This window comes from Plasmodium falciparum, assembly GCF_000002765.6.
Source record: "Plasmodium falciparum 3D7 genome assembly, chromosome: 11".
Classification (NCBI taxonomy): Eukaryota; Apicomplexa; class Aconoidasida; order Haemosporida; family Plasmodiidae; genus Plasmodium; species Plasmodium falciparum.
Window position 1 is genome coordinate 1,820,888 of NC_037282.1, and position 18,196 is coordinate 1,839,083.

General features: G+C 18.2%; 6 protein-coding genes across 6 annotated transcripts; 2 read left to right on the forward strand and 4 right to left on the reverse strand.

Moving 5' to 3' along the window:
• Nucleotides 1-144: 144 nt before the first annotated feature.
• PF3D7_1146000 (ribosome assembly protein 4, putative) lies at nucleotides 145-2,082 on the reverse strand (the record flags this gene model as incomplete). The annotated part of the gene is made up of 1 exon (XM_001348102.1): nucleotides 145-2,082. The coding sequence occupies one exon, from the start codon at nucleotides 2,080-2,082 to the stop codon at nucleotides 145-147; it is 1,938 nt and encodes a 645-aa protein (XP_001348138.1).
• Nucleotides 2,083-3,260: 1,178 nt separating this feature from the next.
• Nucleotides 3,261-4,692, reverse strand: PF3D7_1146100 (conserved protein, unknown function; the record flags this gene model as incomplete). Its single annotated transcript, XM_001348103.2, has 8 exons — nucleotides 3,261-3,283; nucleotides 3,410-3,482; nucleotides 3,600-3,692; nucleotides 3,876-3,906; nucleotides 4,012-4,036; nucleotides 4,155-4,249; nucleotides 4,374-4,435; nucleotides 4,567-4,692. 8 exons carry the CDS (start codon nucleotides 4,690-4,692, stop codon nucleotides 3,261-3,263), a joined length of 528 nt encoding a protein of 175 aa, XP_001348139.2.
• Nucleotides 4,693-5,315: 623 nt separating this feature from the next.
• On the reverse strand, nucleotides 5,316-5,905 carry PF3D7_1146200 (conserved Plasmodium protein, unknown function; the record flags this gene model as incomplete). Its single annotated transcript, XM_001348104.2, has 2 exons — nucleotides 5,316-5,418; nucleotides 5,511-5,905. 2 exons carry the CDS (start codon nucleotides 5,903-5,905, stop codon nucleotides 5,316-5,318), a joined length of 498 nt encoding a protein of 165 aa, XP_001348140.2.
• Nucleotides 5,906-7,352: 1,447 nt separating this feature from the next.
• Nucleotides 7,353-8,167, reverse strand: PF3D7_1146300 (conserved Plasmodium protein, unknown function; the record flags this gene model as incomplete). The annotated part of the gene is made up of 2 exons (XM_024473333.1): nucleotides 7,353-7,377; nucleotides 7,458-8,167. The coding sequence occupies 2 exons, from the start codon at nucleotides 8,165-8,167 to the stop codon at nucleotides 7,353-7,355; spliced, it is 735 nt and encodes a 244-aa protein (XP_024329138.1).
• Nucleotides 8,168-9,576: 1,409 nt separating this feature from the next.
• PF3D7_1146500 (leucine-rich repeat protein) lies at nucleotides 9,577-10,530 on the forward strand (the record flags this gene model as incomplete). Its single annotated transcript, XM_001348107.1, has 1 exon — nucleotides 9,577-10,530. The coding sequence occupies one exon, from the start codon at nucleotides 9,577-9,579 to the stop codon at nucleotides 10,528-10,530; it is 954 nt and encodes a 317-aa protein (XP_001348143.1).
• Nucleotides 10,531-13,513: 2,983 nt separating this feature from the next.
• On the forward strand, nucleotides 13,514-17,886 carry PF3D7_1146600 (oocyst rupture protein 1, putative; the record flags this gene model as incomplete). Its single annotated transcript, XM_001348108.1, has 4 exons — nucleotides 13,514-17,038; nucleotides 17,202-17,277; nucleotides 17,387-17,439; nucleotides 17,635-17,886. 4 exons carry the CDS (start codon nucleotides 13,514-13,516, stop codon nucleotides 17,884-17,886), a joined length of 3,906 nt encoding a protein of 1,301 aa, XP_001348144.1.
• Nucleotides 17,887-18,196: the final 310 nt, after the last annotated feature.

Here is an 18,196-nt window from a genome sequence, read left to right on the forward strand (position 1 = left end):
AAATAAACAAAAAAAAAATAAAAATAAAAATAAAAATAAAAAATAAAAATAAAAAATAAAAATAAAAAATAATATAATATATATATATATATATTTTTTTTTTGTGCTAACAAATAAATATAAAAATAAGATAACTGTAAATTTTCAGTGGGACCACAATTTTAATACTTTATCTTTTCCACCTGAAGCAACAAATTTCCCATCATTTGACCAATCGACTGCATAAACTGCATCAGCATGTCCTGGTAAATCTACAAGTAATGTTTTGATTTTTTTATTATTTTGATTTTTTTGTTGATTATCCTTTTGATTATTTGCTTGATTATCCTTTTGATTATCCTTTTGATTATCTGCTTGATTTTTTATTTGTTCCTTTTCTTGCTTTTTTTCTATATTTGATTGTGTTATTTCATTTTGTTGAAAAAGATGGCTAACCTTCCACAATTTCAAAGTACTATCTTGACTACATGATACAAAAAAGTTGTTATCTATGGACCATGCAACTTTATATACCGGTCCTACATGTCCACGATAAACAGCTAAGAATTTGCCGTCAGCAGCTGACCATACACGTATACTTTTATCAAAAGATGATGAGACAATCATTTTTCCATTTGGTGAAAATTGTGCATGAATTACAGGTTTTTGATGACCTAATAATCTGGTATTTTTATATTCTTTATTTTGTAGGCACTCAATTAAAAATAATGTACCATCATCTGAACCACTTACAATTTTTTCATGGTGTTGATTTTTAAAAAAGTTTTTCATAATATTTTTTGATTTTTCTATATAATTGACTATATTAATTTTATTGATTATAACATCAAGGTTATATATACCATTTTTTAATAATCTTTCTGAATTTAAAGTAAGACAATTAACCCAATGTTTATGTCCTTTGAAATTATATATTAAGGTTCCTTCATTTACATTCCATATTTTAATAGTAGTATCTCTTGAACTACTATATAAAGTACTATTTTCTGTATCTCTTCCTGACCATAAGATACAAGTAATTGTATCCGAATGACCCGTTAATATTTGATCAACACTATTACTTAAGATATTGTTAATACGAATACTTCCATCTTTTCCTGCACTTGCTAGTCTGCTCCTTACAAAATAAGAACAATTTGTTGAAGTAGTATTATTCTGTGTATTATTCGGTGAAATATTTCTTTTACTATTATTTTTACTATTATTTTTACTATTTGTTGTTTCTCCTTCAGTAGGCATCATCTTGTCCTTATGTTGTCCACTTGGATAATTGTCCTTACCATTAATAATAACATCATTTTCATCATTTTTTTTAATTTTCTTATTTGCGTTATCTGATTGATCGATTTCTTCATTTGAGTTAATTTTTCTTTTATTTACATGATCCACATTATTCTCTATATCTTCTTCTTTTAACAAGTGTAAAGGTTCAAAACACAAAGTTGTAACTTCTTTCTTATGTCCTGTTAATGTATTTAAAAGTTTTCCTGTATGTGTTTCGTAAATACATACATTGCTATCCATTCCAGCAGTTGCTAAAAATTTATTATCTGGTGAAAACAAAACCACCAAAACCCAAGATTTATGATCGTTTAATGTTGCTATAGGTGTTTGTGTATATATATCCCATAAACGAACAGTATTATCACCTGAACCGGTGGCAAGGTGAGAACTATTGGGACTAAAAGCTAAACATAAAATTGAACTTGTATGTCCTGGTAGTGTAGATGTACATGTACTGATTTTTTTTACTTTAAATATATTTAAAGGAAAATATTTTATTGATAATATATCCTCACTACTTATATGATTATCTTTGATAGCTTCATATAAACTATTTTTTATTGGTAACTTGTCATTAATCATAAAGGAATAATAATTTATATCTTCTGATTCCTCTTGTTCACCTAAATCCTCATTTTTTCTTTTTAAATTATTAATCAATTCATCTAAGTTATCTTTTGTAATACTTAAAGGAACATTTATAACAGGTCCTGTCGTAACATTCTCATGATTAACAAACTGGATTAATATTTCTTTATCTACCTTATTACTGTTAGCATTTTCCTCAATTTCTTCCATCTTTTATTTTATTTTATCTTCTTTTCTTTTTTTTTTTTAACTTAAAATAAAGGAGCAAAATATTTTTAAAAATATAAAAACATAAAAATATAGATTACTTATGGGGTTTTATTTAACATATCAAATATGTATATATATATATATATATAAGATATTTATAAGTTTATAAATTTTGTTCATTCTTTTTCTTTTTTTGTTATATTTCTATATTTGTGCTTGTTATATAAAAGCATTGGTTTCTTAAATAAAAAAAAATAATAATAATAATGATGAGAAATATATATGTTAATATATAAATATAAGGGATTGAATGAATAAATAAATAAATATATATATATATATATATATAAATGAATATATAAATTAATATATGATATACAAATATATGAATATTTAAATTTATTATATATATATATATATATATATATATAACAATAAAATAATTACTTATAAATTATCCATAATAAAAATATTTATTGTTTGGTTTTCCCTTTATTGTTGTATACTATTCAAATTATATATTCAGAAAAAAAAAAAAAAAAAAAATGAAAAAAAAAAAAAAAAAACAGCATCATAAAAAATATATATGATAATTTTTTTTTTTTTTTTCCCTACATATGTATATATATATATATATATAATAATAATAATATATATATTTATGTATACATATTAATTTAAATCTAAAGTCTTTATTTTTATATATTTTATTTCTATACATTTTTAACAATATAAGGTAAGAGAAAAGATATTTTTAAAAAATATTAAAATAACATAATAATATGACAGTCTATAATTTTAAAATACCACTTTTCCAAAAAAAAACAATATTACAACATTTATAATTTTTTAATGTTATTATATTTTAAGTTACAATAAATCTAATTAAATTAGAAAAAGAAGATATTGTTTTACATATACATCTTATATATGTTATATGTATATGTTACAAGTTTGTTTTCTTCTATTTTCTTCCTTTTTTTTTTTTTTTTTTTTTTTTCATCTTTACAAAAAAAAAAAAAAAAATAAACAATATAAAGTATAAATAAATATTTCATTTTTATTATTATATAGGGTAATGCAAATATAATTTTTTAAACATTTAAAAAAAAAAATATATATATATATATATATATCAAATTAAATATAATTCCAGGGAAACATAAATATGTGTATTTTTATGATTCAGTCTTTATAAGGACTGGAAAGAAGAAATTAATAAGTAAATAAATAAATGAATATATATATATATATATATTTATATATGTATATGTTTACATATATACCTTTTGTTTTTTTTTACTTTTTATTTTTTATTAATTATAACCGTTTGGGATATTGTCGAGGTCATCCTCAGTTATGTTAATCGAAACTTCATTCAAATTATTATTGTTTATAATCTATAAAATTTGATAGATGTTAAAATATATAGTTTATCAATATATAAGATATATAAATATACATATATGTATATATATATTTATTTATTTGTTCATTTATCGTATTATTCCTTTTACGTTATTCTGTTCCTCTTCCAATGTTTTGTTGTCGTTTTCGTTTCTTAGTTCACCCTTATGGAGACAAAGAATTTGTTTGGTTAAATATAACCACTGTAAAAAAAAAAAAAAATAATAAAATAAAGAAAATAAAACATATATATTGTTATTTATTATATGATTAAGGAGGTAATAAAATTATAGTTATCATAAGGTCATACACATATATATATATATATATATATATATATATATATATATGCTTTATTTAAATTTCCTTTTTTTTTTTTTTGTTACCCAATTATTTATAGATTCCTCCGTATCGCAACTACATTTCCAGAAAAAGAAAAAAAAAAAAAAAATATATATATTTCAAATTCAAATTAAAAGTGTATAACCTTCAATTTACAAATATACATTTTTGAATTTTTACCAAAGTATAACTGAATCATCATTAACTGTTCAAAGGAAAAAAAAAAAGAAAAATATATATATATATATAATACCAAATTTATTATAACTAGCTCTTTTTCCTTTTTTTTTTTTTTTTTTTTTTTTTTTTTTTCTTTAACATACCAAAGTTTAATGTCAAACATTCCACGTCTGTTGATAAAATTACAATGGGAGTTATGATATCATATAAAGAAAATTTTTCAAAGAATTTAGATCCCCTATATATATATATATATATATATATATATATATATGTATAATTGTATAACATATATGTGATTACTATATTATGAGAAAAGAGTAGATATTTTAAAATCTATATTTATGTTTATAACTTTTTACTTAAATAATTCTAAGGCATTATTTTTTAATATAGCTGATACGGTGACATATTCATTATTGTCCTAAATATATGTTAATTATATATAAATATATTATCTTGTCATACAATAAAATAATCACATATATATTTATATATATATATATATATATATGAATACATATATATAGTGTATATTTTATTTTTTATGAGGACTTTTTTTTTATGATATTTCAAAATCCCTCTGTGTGTGCTGTTACAATATTTCTGCTCCTTGTGTGTTGAGCAGAGGGAGAGGGTCAAGAGTAAAAAAATGGAGAAACAAAAAATTAAACACTTCATTTTTAAGAACATATAAAAAATAAAATAAGAAATATTATATATATATAAATATATATATATATATATATATATAATATTTCTTACCTTTGGATGTTCTAATTTTTTTTATTATATGAATATATAAAAGAATTTTACAAAATGTACTTATGTTTTGTTTTACTTTATTTTCTTTTGCTATTTTTTTTTGTTTGAAAAAGTATAATCTCTTTAAATGTCCTATATTTGACCATATAGGAATGAACAAAGGGTTCGAATTTTTTTTTCTACATCGTAAGAAATTTTCTGCATAAATTTGAATTGTATATACACAATTATTTATTTTTTATTCATTTTTTATTCATTTTTTTTTTTGAAATATATTGTTTTTTTATAAAAAGAATAAAGTTATATTTGTTTTTTTTTTGTTTTTTTTTTTGTTTTTTTTTTGTTTTTTTTTTGTTTTTTTTTTTTTTGCGGATAGTATTATAATATGATGTTTTAAAAATATCAACAAAAAAAAGAAAAAAATAAAGAAAAAAAAAAAAAAAGCGAAAGACTAAAAAAAATAATATAATAAAAGGATGGAATAATGTGTGAATTAAAAAAATTAAAACGGTAGAAAAATATAAACTATTAAAAAAACTTCATGACAAGCCAAATATTATTATAAATGCAATTAATAAAATAATAAGGACAACGTTACATATCAACTGAACCGTTGTACAAACAAAGCACTGCCTGATATTGCTATAAAAGATGAAAATAATATATATATATATATATATATTAATTTTATATATTTATATTTTTATATTTATATATTTTTTTTTTTTGATTACTTGTTCAGGAAAAAACGTCTAATTCTTTGAGAAAAAGTATATCCCATATCACCATCTAACAAATTTTGTGTCATGTTATTATCAATATAAGAATATGCCGAAGGGTTAATTAATCTTTGTGTATAATTTTCTCTAATATCTGAATCATTGTAAGTTCTTTCATGTATGTTTTGAAAATTATTAATTTCATAATAACATTGTTTAGAGTATTCTCTATCTTTATCTATTTGTAGTTGTCTATAAATTTCTTCGTTTTTTTTTTTTTCATTTAATAATTCTTCCGTTTTTTGTTTTTCTATTAATTCATTTTCTTTTATTATTCTCTCCTCATAATTTTTTTTATGAATCTTTCTATACTCTGAGAGAGTATCACCATTCATAATATCATCACTCATTTTTATATGATTCAGAAAAGTTAAAACAATTCGTCGGAAAAAAAAAAAAAAAAAAAAAATTACAAAAATATGAATATGTTATTTATTTATAAAGATGCTGTATATGTATTGGAGTGTGTACATATATATATATTTATATAAATTTTCTTGGAAAAAATAATGAATTTGCTTTATCACTTCATATTATATTTAAATATGAAAAAATATATATAGGTAATATTTTGTACATATTTTTGGGGTACTTTATAAAGAACTAGTGTTTTTTATTTTTGTCGTACCAACATGTTTATTTGTACATCACAAAGAAATAATTAATATTATATATATTAAAAGTAAATCGGATATATTAATATATTTATTATTTATTCTATATCTATATATTTATATATATATATATACATATATATATTATGTAGGTATAAAATTTAGAAATCACAAGTTTTAAGAATTATTGTCAGAACGTTTATAATTAAAAAGAAAAGTTTATAAGAAATTAAAAAAAAAAAAAAAAAAGAAAGAAAAAACAAACGAACTAACAAAAAAATATTATACAAATAAATGTAGTGGTTATATATAACAATTTTTATAGAAAAAAAAAAAAAAAAAATTAAAAGTATATAAAAAAAAGGTACAATTATATGTATATATATATATATATATTATTTATCTAATTTTTTAAAATAATGTTAGTTCCCTTTTTTCTTATTTTAAGAATAAAAAAAAAGAAAAATATAATTATATTTTTATAAATATGGAATTCAAAATATTATAAATATGTAATATTTTATTTATTTATTTATTTTTTTTTTTTTTTATATTTATGCTTTATTTTTATGAATTATATGTAAATAAAATAATTTCTATATGAATTTTCTACTTGGCGTTAATTGAAGATTCACACATAAATATATATATAATATATATATAATATATTTTAACATTAATAAAAATGAAAAAAAAAAAAAAAAAAAAAAATTAAAAATATAGAAATTAATTTATTAAAAAGTGTATATAATGGAAGTAGAAATGAATTATTATTTAATAAAACATGAAAAAAGAAAAAGAAAAGAAAAAATAATATATATATATATATTATAGAAGGCACAACAAATTAGTTAGCACATCAAGGATGAGAGTAAAATAAAATATATATATGTATATGTAACAACATTATAAAAATATGAATATACATTTTTGTAGAACAAAACACGGTAAAAGTGTATTTTTATATGAAGTTGGAAGTTTTTTTTTTTAAATAACCGATATAATGGAAAACACACAAAAGATATATATATATATATTATATGTACACAAGGAAATATGCATAGATTATTTTTTATTCGTATATATTATTTTATATAATTCATTTGCTATACATTATAGATATGGAACAATATATGTGTATTTTTTTTTTTTTTTCTTTTTTGAAATTATATTCATATGATCCTTATATTTTACGCAGCCTATCTCCCCTAAAAAGATAAATAAAGAAGCACATATATATATATATATAATATATATATATATTTTTTTTTTACTTTGTGGTATTCACCTAATATATTCATTCGTATGTTCTGTTATTACATTTGTTGAATTTTTTTTTCTTTTTGTACTTTCTTTTTCTTTCTCTTTTTCTTTCTCTTTTTCTTTCTCTTTCTCTTTTTCCTTTTCTTTTTCCTTTTCTTTTTCCTTTTGCTTCTCATTTTTTGATTTTCTTTTTTCGTTTATGATTAAATGTTCGTTTTCTTGTAAATTAATGTGGTCATTTGTTAAATCAATATACGGTTCCACATATCTATTTGTAGACTCATTTATATTTATCATTTGATTTTCTTCATTTCTAAAATTATTATATGTAGCATCATTTTGTTGATCGATTTGTTTTTTTCTTCTTCCTTTATGATATTTATCATCAATTTGTTTATCTTCTCCTTTATTATCTTCTGTTTTTTTTTTTTGAGATGTTTTTTTTCTATTTGCTTTTTGGTTAACAGAATATATGTTTTGTTTGTTTTTTTTATATGTATGAAGATATAATAAAAATATTATAGACAATATTATTATAACATGTATGATTATAAAATAAAAAAAATCATTTGGATTTAGTCTTATAATATACCATTTGTCAATCCACTTATTAAAATAAATGGACATTACTTTTATTATATGAAATAATTTTTCATATATGAACGAAAATAAATTTGTAAGAAAATTCTGTATTACATTTTCTTGGTTTAATTTAGTTTTTGTATTATTTTCCATCTTACAAGGAACTAATAAAATTGTAGTTTGTATTTTTTAAACTTACAAAAAAGTACAACGTGTACATATATACATAAAAATAAATATATAAATAATTAAATATATATATATATATATATATATATTAAAAGTCTATTTTAAATGTGTACGTGTAAAAATGGGAGGGGTGTACTACACAATAAAATTATATGACGCAGGATTAATAATAAAAGACAAAAGGATAAATAATAAAATATATAAACTTTCTTTTTTCTTGAAAGTGTTGTAGAGATTAATATAAAAGGTATATTATTTATATATGTTCAATATGTAGGACATGATAAATGCAAAGATATACAAAAAATTTAACATATATATATATGTATATATATATATATGTATATTTATTTATTTGTTCACTTTGCTCTACAATGCATGCTCATTTAACAAGGCACAATTTAAAAAAAAAAAAAAAAAAAAAAAAAAAAAAAGCAAACCAAAACAAACCAAAACAAAACAAACCAAAACAAAACAAACAAAACGGATAAGATAATTATAAGAATGGATATATAATTAATGAGGTATTACTATTATATATATATATAATAAGTACATTTTAAAATTACCAAAAGAATAAATACTTGTATATAGTACAAGTTGTTTTTTTTAAAGGATTAAAAAGAAATATATATATATATATATATATATATATATATATATATATATATACATATATATTTTTTATTTATATATGTATGTATATTATGAGATAAGAAATAAATAAATAAATAACATTTATACATACAAATATGTGAAAATTTCAATTATTTTTCCATGAAGAATAAAGAGGCAATCTTATAACCTCGACAACAGGACCTTACTAAATATAAATATATATTTATATATATATATATATATATTATATATATATTTCTTTGTGTGTGTAGTGATGAACATCGTTTTGTCTGAATCTTTTAATTTTACCATATATTATATATATATAAAGGAAAAAATGTCTACATATATATATATATATATATATATATATATATATATTTTGTTCATATTATCAAATATGCTATATTTAATGTATCCGTGTGTGTATATTTTATGATTAGATATAAGAAGGAGAGACACTTATGTTTATATAATAATTTTAAAATATAAAGAAAATCAAAAATCATTTTGATTAATAAGTTTTTAAGAAACCATTTGTACCTTTTAATATTTCCTGGGTTTTTTTTTTTTTTTTTTTTTAATCCTCGAATTTGTAGTCGTATTATTTTTTATTATATGAAATGTGAAAAAAAAAAAAAAAAAAAAGGAAATATATATAATATAATATAATATATATATATATTATACATATATATATATTTTTTTATTATTATTTATTTTTTTTTCTGTGATGTAAGGTATAGAGTTTTAATATGGCAAATAATAATATGGATGATATAAATTTAGAATGTGAAAATGACAATGATAATAAAATTTCATCAGAAAAAAGATTAGTTGATGAAATTATAGAGAATAATATAGAAGAAATTAAAAAGAAAGAAAAGGATAATAAAGAAAAGGATAATAAAGAAAAGGATAATAAAGAAAAGGATATTATGTTTAATATAAAGAATGGTTTGTGTGATTTAGAGAAGACATTAGATGGTGAAGGGTATGCATATAGTAATTTGACATGTAGAAAAAAGGGTATTGATTTTATACCTAAGAGTATTACTAGATATATACATTTAAAATATATAAATTTATCTCATAATAATATAAATGATTTAGTCCATTTATATTTTTTACCGAATATAATATTTCTTGATGTATCATATAATATGTTAAAAGAAATAGTAGAATTAAAAAAAGAATATTTAAAGAATTGTATATATATAAATTTATCCCATAATTTAATTTCACATATGAATAATATATTTTTAAAAAATCTTCTTGAGTTTAATATATCCTATAATACAATAAATAATATAAATATATATATATCTAATACTATAAGGATATTAAATTTATCGAATAATAATATTAAAAATATAAATTTTAAAAATAAATTAAATAATTTATTAGATTTAGATATTTCTTTTAATCCAATTGAAAACTTAGACTTTCATACATTGATGCCTAATTTGGTCGTTTTAAGAATTAATGATAATTCGACAATATCAATGGATAAGTTAAACAATCTTAATAATTTTAAATGTTTACAATCATTATTTATGCAAAATTATTTATACTTTAAAGATATATCGTATAAGGACGTGAAAGAAATCTTGTTACAAAATTCAAAGGATATTCATTTGTTAAAATTTAATGGAAACCGTTTAAATAAAAAAACGGATCATATTGAACAAGCGGACGTAAACAAATAAATAAATAAATATATATATATATATACAGATATATTTATTTGTACATATCACCAAAATGGAAATAATTATTCACAAATAAAACACCCTGTGTATTTTTCCTTTTTAATAATGGGAAGGGAAAGAAAAGGAAAGGAAAGAAAAGATAAGGAAAGTGCACTACTTTGTTCATTATTCATGGCTTTACGTATATATAAATATATAACTATATATAAATGAATATATAAAATATATATATATATATATATATATATATATATATATATATTATATAATAATGTTTTTTCATTTATCTACATAATATTTATTTTATAAAATAAAACTATATAATTATATATATAATATTTTTTTTTTTTGTTCCTTTTGAAAAAAAAAATATCTGTAACATATAATTTTTTTTTATTACGCACTTTTTTGTTTTATTTATATATTTATTTATTTATTTTTTTTTTTTTTTCTTTTTATGTATGTTAAAATAAACAAAAGAAAAAAAATGCACGAAATAATTTTTCATTTATTATAATAATATATATATTTAAATATATTATATATATATATATATATAAATATATTTTATATATATATATATATATATATATATTTATATACTATACACATGTATATAATATATATATATATATATATATATATATATATAATATTTACATACGTGTGTAAAAAATAGAATGGATTAATAATTTTTTGTTCATTGATATATATTTTATATTTTTAGAAAAAAAAAAAAAAAATAAATAAATTAATAAAAAAATTACCTACCACTTTTTATAAGAAAAAAAAACCAAACAAAAAAAAAAGTACATAAAACACCTATTTGTTCTGCTTCTTTTTTTTTTATTTTTTTTTATTTTCATAATATTTTATTGATATACTAAAAAAAAAAAAAAATTCGAAATAAATTGAAGAATTATATATGAAATATAATAAAACAAAGCAAAAATAACATAAAAAAACAAATGTGACCAATATAAAGAAAAAATAATAAAAATTAAAAAAAACAATAAAAAATGACCATATAAAGAAAAAAAAATAAAAATAAAAATAAAAAACAATAATAAAAGTAACAAAAGTAATAAAAGTACCAAAATAACAAAAGTAATAAAAGTAATAAAAATAATAAAAGTAATAACAATATAAAAAAAAATAATAATGTTAAAATTTTAAATATTTATAACAAATAAAATATGAGGGAAAATGATAAAAAAAAAAAATAATAAAATAACATAAATATTATAATATAAGAACATCAAATATAAAAGTATATAAGTATATAAGTTTTTTTATATATAAAAACACAACCAAGAATGAATCTATTTATATAATATATATTATATGTATATATATATATATATATATATATATATATATATATATTGTATATATATATAAGGTAAAGGATTAGAATGAAGGAACCTAAAAAAAAGTATTAATTTAAAAAATATATAAAATAATATCACGAAAAAAAAAAATAATAAATAAATAAAATAAAATAAAATAAAATATAATAATAATAATAATAATAAAAATAATAATAAAATATATATATAAACATCAAACGAAAATATAATTAATAGTATATAGAGAAAATGTTATCATAAAGAATATATATATATATATATATATAATATAATACACATTCATGTATATATATATATATATATAATATATATTTTATATATTTATATATTTTAGTATATATAATATCATAAAAAGAATATTATAAGTAATAATAATAATAATATTATTAATAATAAAATATATATATAAACATCAAACGAAAATATAATTAATAGTATATAGAGAAAATGTTATCATAAAGAATATATATATATATATATATATATAATATAATACACATTCATGTATATATATATATATATATAATATATATTTTATATATTTATATATTTTAGTATATATAATATCATAAAAAGAATATTATAAGTAATAATAATAATAATATTATTAATAATAAAATATTCATATAAAATTAATTTCCTTTATTTTATTATATTCTTTTTTTTTTTTTTTTTTTCCTAGTCATATATTTCATTATTTTATTTATTTATTTTTTTCTTTTAAAGATAAAATGTTATCTTTTAAAATAATTTATAATCCTTTTAATTAAATGGAATTTTTTTTTTTTTTTTTTTTCTCATAAGTATAATATGAAAGTAATTAAACACCTACTTTTATAATATGCACAATGGGTAATTACTTTATTTTATTTTAATTTATTTATTTATTTTTTTTACGTTTGTTCTTTTATTTTTTTCTTTCTTTCTTTCTTTCTTTCTTTCCTTTGTTTGATAATAAAATTGTAATGAATACGTTTTTATTTTCTTGTTATCATTTAACAAGTTCTTTATTATTTTATTTGTTTTTTTGTTTTTTTTTTTAGCTTATATTATCTTTGTCTTTGTCTTTGTTTTTTCATTTTTTTTTTTCTTTTGGGGTTATATTTGGTTTCTTAATTATATACGTCGATATATAATTTTTTACAACCTTGATATATCTCTTTACATCTTTCTAAATTACCTTAATATTCTATTATATATTCTTACGATCTTTATTTATGTAACCTTACAATCTTGTTACATTTTCTTATAACCTTTAAAAAATTTTTGTTTTATTTTGTAATATTTTGTTATATTTTGTAATATTTTGTTATATTTTGTTTTATTTTGTTTTATTTTGTTTTATTTTGTAATATTTTGTTATATTTTGTTTTATTTTGTTTTATTTTGTCTTATTTTGTTTTATTTTTTTTATTTTTTTGTTTTATTTTTTTTTATTTTTTTTTTTTTCATCTTCTTCAGGTATCTAATAGCCTTTAAAATATATTTTCTTAATTTCTTACAATATTGTTAATTTATTTATTCTTCTTCTTATTATTTTCATCATTGTTTTTATTTATTATTAATTTTATTTTATTTTATTTTTTACATGTTCATTTTTATATTTTATAATGCCAAGTATTTTAGAGTCTGACAATTCTTTAAACGATGAGGAAAATAATAAAACATTAGAAAGAAGCGGAGACATTAATATGATTGAACCAAATAATAATATAATGAATGATAATATTTATAGGTTAGATGAAATTCATTGTAGTAATAATATAAACAATGAAAAAGAAGTAGGAAATATATATTGTGATGTTGAAAAAAAAGGTGATATTAAATATATAAATAGAATATCTAATAAAAATGAAAATATAGAAGAAAAGAGTAATGTTTTAAAAGATACAGACATAGATGTGCCATATTATTATAATAACAATTCAAATAATGGTACTCATCACTGTGATAATGAAAATTATGAGGAAGATAATGATTATATAAATAATAATGAAACACGTAAGAATGGTAATGATAGTGATATTGATTATGGTAGTAATTTCTCCTATACTAATCCTGATAAAAATTGTAATAGAAGTAATTCCTTTACATCTAATATAGATAAAGAATCAAATGATAATAATGTAAACAAAAAATCTCAACATGTAATTTGTTTAAATGTACAGAACAAAGATCATAATAATAATAATAATTTGAAAGAAAAGGAATATCCTTTCTTTGGTACTATTGAAAAGAATGATGAGAATGTATCTAATAAGAAAAAAATTTCAGCACATGAAAATATTTCGATATATGAAAATGGTTCCGGTTGTATGAATATATTAATTGGAAAAAATGAACATTCTAAGGAGAATAAGGAAAATGAAAAAAATGAAACGAATGAAAAAAATGCAACGAATGAAACGAATGAAAAGAATGAAAAAAATGAAACGAATGAAACGAATGAAACGAATCAAACGAATCAAACGAATCAAACGAATCAAACGAATCAAACGAATCAAACGAATCAAACGAATGAAACAAATCAAACGAATGATATAGTTAATTTCGATTCAAATAAAAATAAACCTTTAGATGAATATAACCATTCAAACATTGGGGATTGTACATCTGTTTTTAAAAATGAGATAAATGGAAATTATAATTTGGAACAAAATATGGATAGTATAAATAATGTGAATGGTGTGGCTATTTTGGATGCTGAAGATATGAATATTTCAAAGGATTATGATAATATGAATATATTACAAAATTATAATATGATGAATAATGATATATCTTTTGAGAAAAATTTAGGAGAAAAGATGAATGATAAAGATGATAAAAATAGTTATTTGGAGGATATTAATAATAAGGATAATGTTAATAATAATGATAATATTATTAATAATGATAATATAAATAATAATGATAATATTAATAATAATGATAATATTAATAATAATGATAATATTAATAATAATGATAATATAAATAATAATATTAATAATAATAATAATAATAATAATAATGATGATGATGAAATATATAAACCGGGTGACGACGAAAATTCAAATAAGATGTATGAAACCCAGTTTAATGATTCCAAAATTAAGAGCAAGATATCATATAATGATAATGTTGATAAATTAGATTCTTATAACTTAAAAGATTTTTTTATAGATAATAATAATTACAATATGAAAGAAGAAAAATATTCGAAAGAAAGTATAAACAATATAAATTCAGATGAAAAAATGAATGAAAGAAATTTTATAAATGACAAAACAAATAAAATAAATAATAGTAATTGTAACAATAATAAGGATAGTGATTCTAATTATATAAATCTTATTAATAATGGGAATATATTAATAGATCAAGAAAATTATCCTAACGATAATACAAAAATAGATGAATTATTGAAAAATATAGCTAATGGAAATGATGCATATGTAAAAGCACATGAATATAAAAGAATAGATTTACTAAATACAAATTATAAAAGAAGTATTATGAATAATATAAATAATAACATCAACAATAATAATAATAATAATGATAATAACCTGAATGATCCTTTTTTTAACTATCAACATATGAATTACGCAAATAATAATAACGATCCTTCCTACATATATTTGAATAAAGATAATATGATATTTGATAATATAAATAAATATAATGTCTCAAGTAATCCAGATTATCTCATTAAAGATAACGAAATGATTAATTTTAACCAGATGAGTTATATTAACAAAAATATTAAAGAAGAAAATATGAACCATTTTAATGAGGGAGATTTTTATTTTGATAAAGGGAAAATGGGAAGTACTATGGGAAATATAGAAAATATGACGAACTTGGAATTTATGGAATATAATAATATAATGAGTAGCAACAATAAAAATAATAATACTAATAAGAAGAGACGATCTAAAAAGAAGGATAGTGTTGTTAAAGAGGACATTAAAACGGAAAATAAATTATATGAAATGAAAGATGGAAATACAAATAGAAAAAGGAGAAATAGTTATATGGGTGATGAAAAAAGAAAAGAAAGAAAATCAATTATATATGATAATAAAATGGTGGAAAAGAATAATAATGATAATGATAATAATAATAATAATAATATTAATATGGATAATAATTTTATACATACTAATTATGAATATATAAAGAACAACAACAATAATAATAATATGTATATACCTACCAATTTAAATAATATGAATTATAAAAATTATACAAATTATACAAATGATATAGATAACATTTCATATATGAATGAATCTTTAAGTAATAATGATCAACATTACAATATGCATAATTTAATAAATACTAATGGTGATAATTTTTATGCTATGAATAATCATGCAAATAATATAATTATGAATAATATGAATATAGGGTTTTTAAAAAATAATATAAATGATGATAAAGCTATGGAACAAAGTGAAGCATATCTTAATAATATTAGTCAAGCATATGATAGTCATAATAATAATAATGATAATAATAACAACAACAATAATAACAACAACAATAATAACAACAATAATAATAACAACAACAATAATAACAACAACAGTGATAATAATAATAATAGTAGTAGTAATAATAATACGACAAATGATAGTACTACTACTAATAATAATACTAATTCTAGTACATATAATGGTACACAGAATAACACCAATCTTAGTAATAATAATAATAGTAATAACAGCAATAATTCATTTAATATGAGTAGTTTTTTTAGTAAAGGAGCTAACAGTAATGACAGCCAACGAAATTATAATTTTAGCGAAATGAATAATATAAATGAAAGCTCAGATTATGCTAACTTATCAAAAAATACAGAATATGATGTATATGATGAATATGTTAATTTAGGAGATCAAAAAAATGATGATATGTCTGATGACTCAAATTCATGTGATGATAAAGGAAATGATAAAAATGGTGATAGTATCGATTCGACTGATAAAAAAAAAGGATCAAAATGTGATAGTGAAACCTTATTACCAATAGCTAACATTAGTAGAATTATGAAAAGAATTTTACCTGGGTCGGCAAAAGTAGCTAAAGAGAGTAAGGATATTATTAGGGAGTGCGTCACTGAATTTATTCAGTTCCTAACAAGCGAGGTACGGGCAAAAAAAAAAAAAAAAAAAAAAAAATAATAAATAAAAAAATAAAAAAAAAATATATAATTTGGACAATACATTTGAATAATTGTTAACATATATGTGTATATATATATATATATATATATATATATATATTTATATTTATATTTAATTTATCTAGGCTAGTGACAGGTGTACGAGAGAAAAAAGGAAAACCATAAATGGGGAGGACATTTTATATTCTATGGAAAAATTAGGTATATATATATTTTTCCTTTATATGGAAAATATCTACACAGTTAAATAACGAGACATATATATATATATATATATGTATATATCTTTTAAAATTCATGCATCTTATAGGCTTTAATGATTACATAGAACCATTAACCGAATATCTGAATAAGTGGAAACAAGTATATATGAAATATAAATAAGATATATATATATATATGTATATATTTATATATATTTATATTTATTTATTTATTTATTAGTGTCTTATGTTAATTTTTATTTATTCTATCATTTAACGTATTATATATATATATATATATATACATATATTTTTTTTTTTTTTTTTTTTTTTTTTTTTTTTTTTCCTTTTGTAGTTGAAGGAATTAAATAACTCCAATAATTACCATGAAAAAAAGTTTGATAATATAAAAAAAACAGAAGAATCAGGCGATTTAAATAATAATAATAATTCAGTTGAAAATAAGAATTTAGATGAAAATGCATATGCTGAAGAAAATTATCCTATAATGAATAATGTTTATAATGATCAGAATGAGATATTCGAGAGTAATATAAAAAATATTTATACGAATTCAAATGATTGTGATTATGGTAATGGGGTATAAATAAATAAAAAAAAAAAAAAAAATATATATATATATATGTATATATTTATTTGTATCTTGAAAAATTTTATGTTTTTATACATGAATTGTAAATTATATTTTGAAACATATCTTATTTTATACCTTATATTATAATATATATATATGTGTAAATTTATAGAATTATATAAGTTTTATAGTTTTTTTTTTTCTTTCTTGTTTATATAAATTTTTTTTTTTTTTGTAATATGTCTATAAAAAATTATAAAAAAGAATATTACTGAAATGACATATTTCTATTTTTCTCTTCTGCTTATATGTTTTTATAATG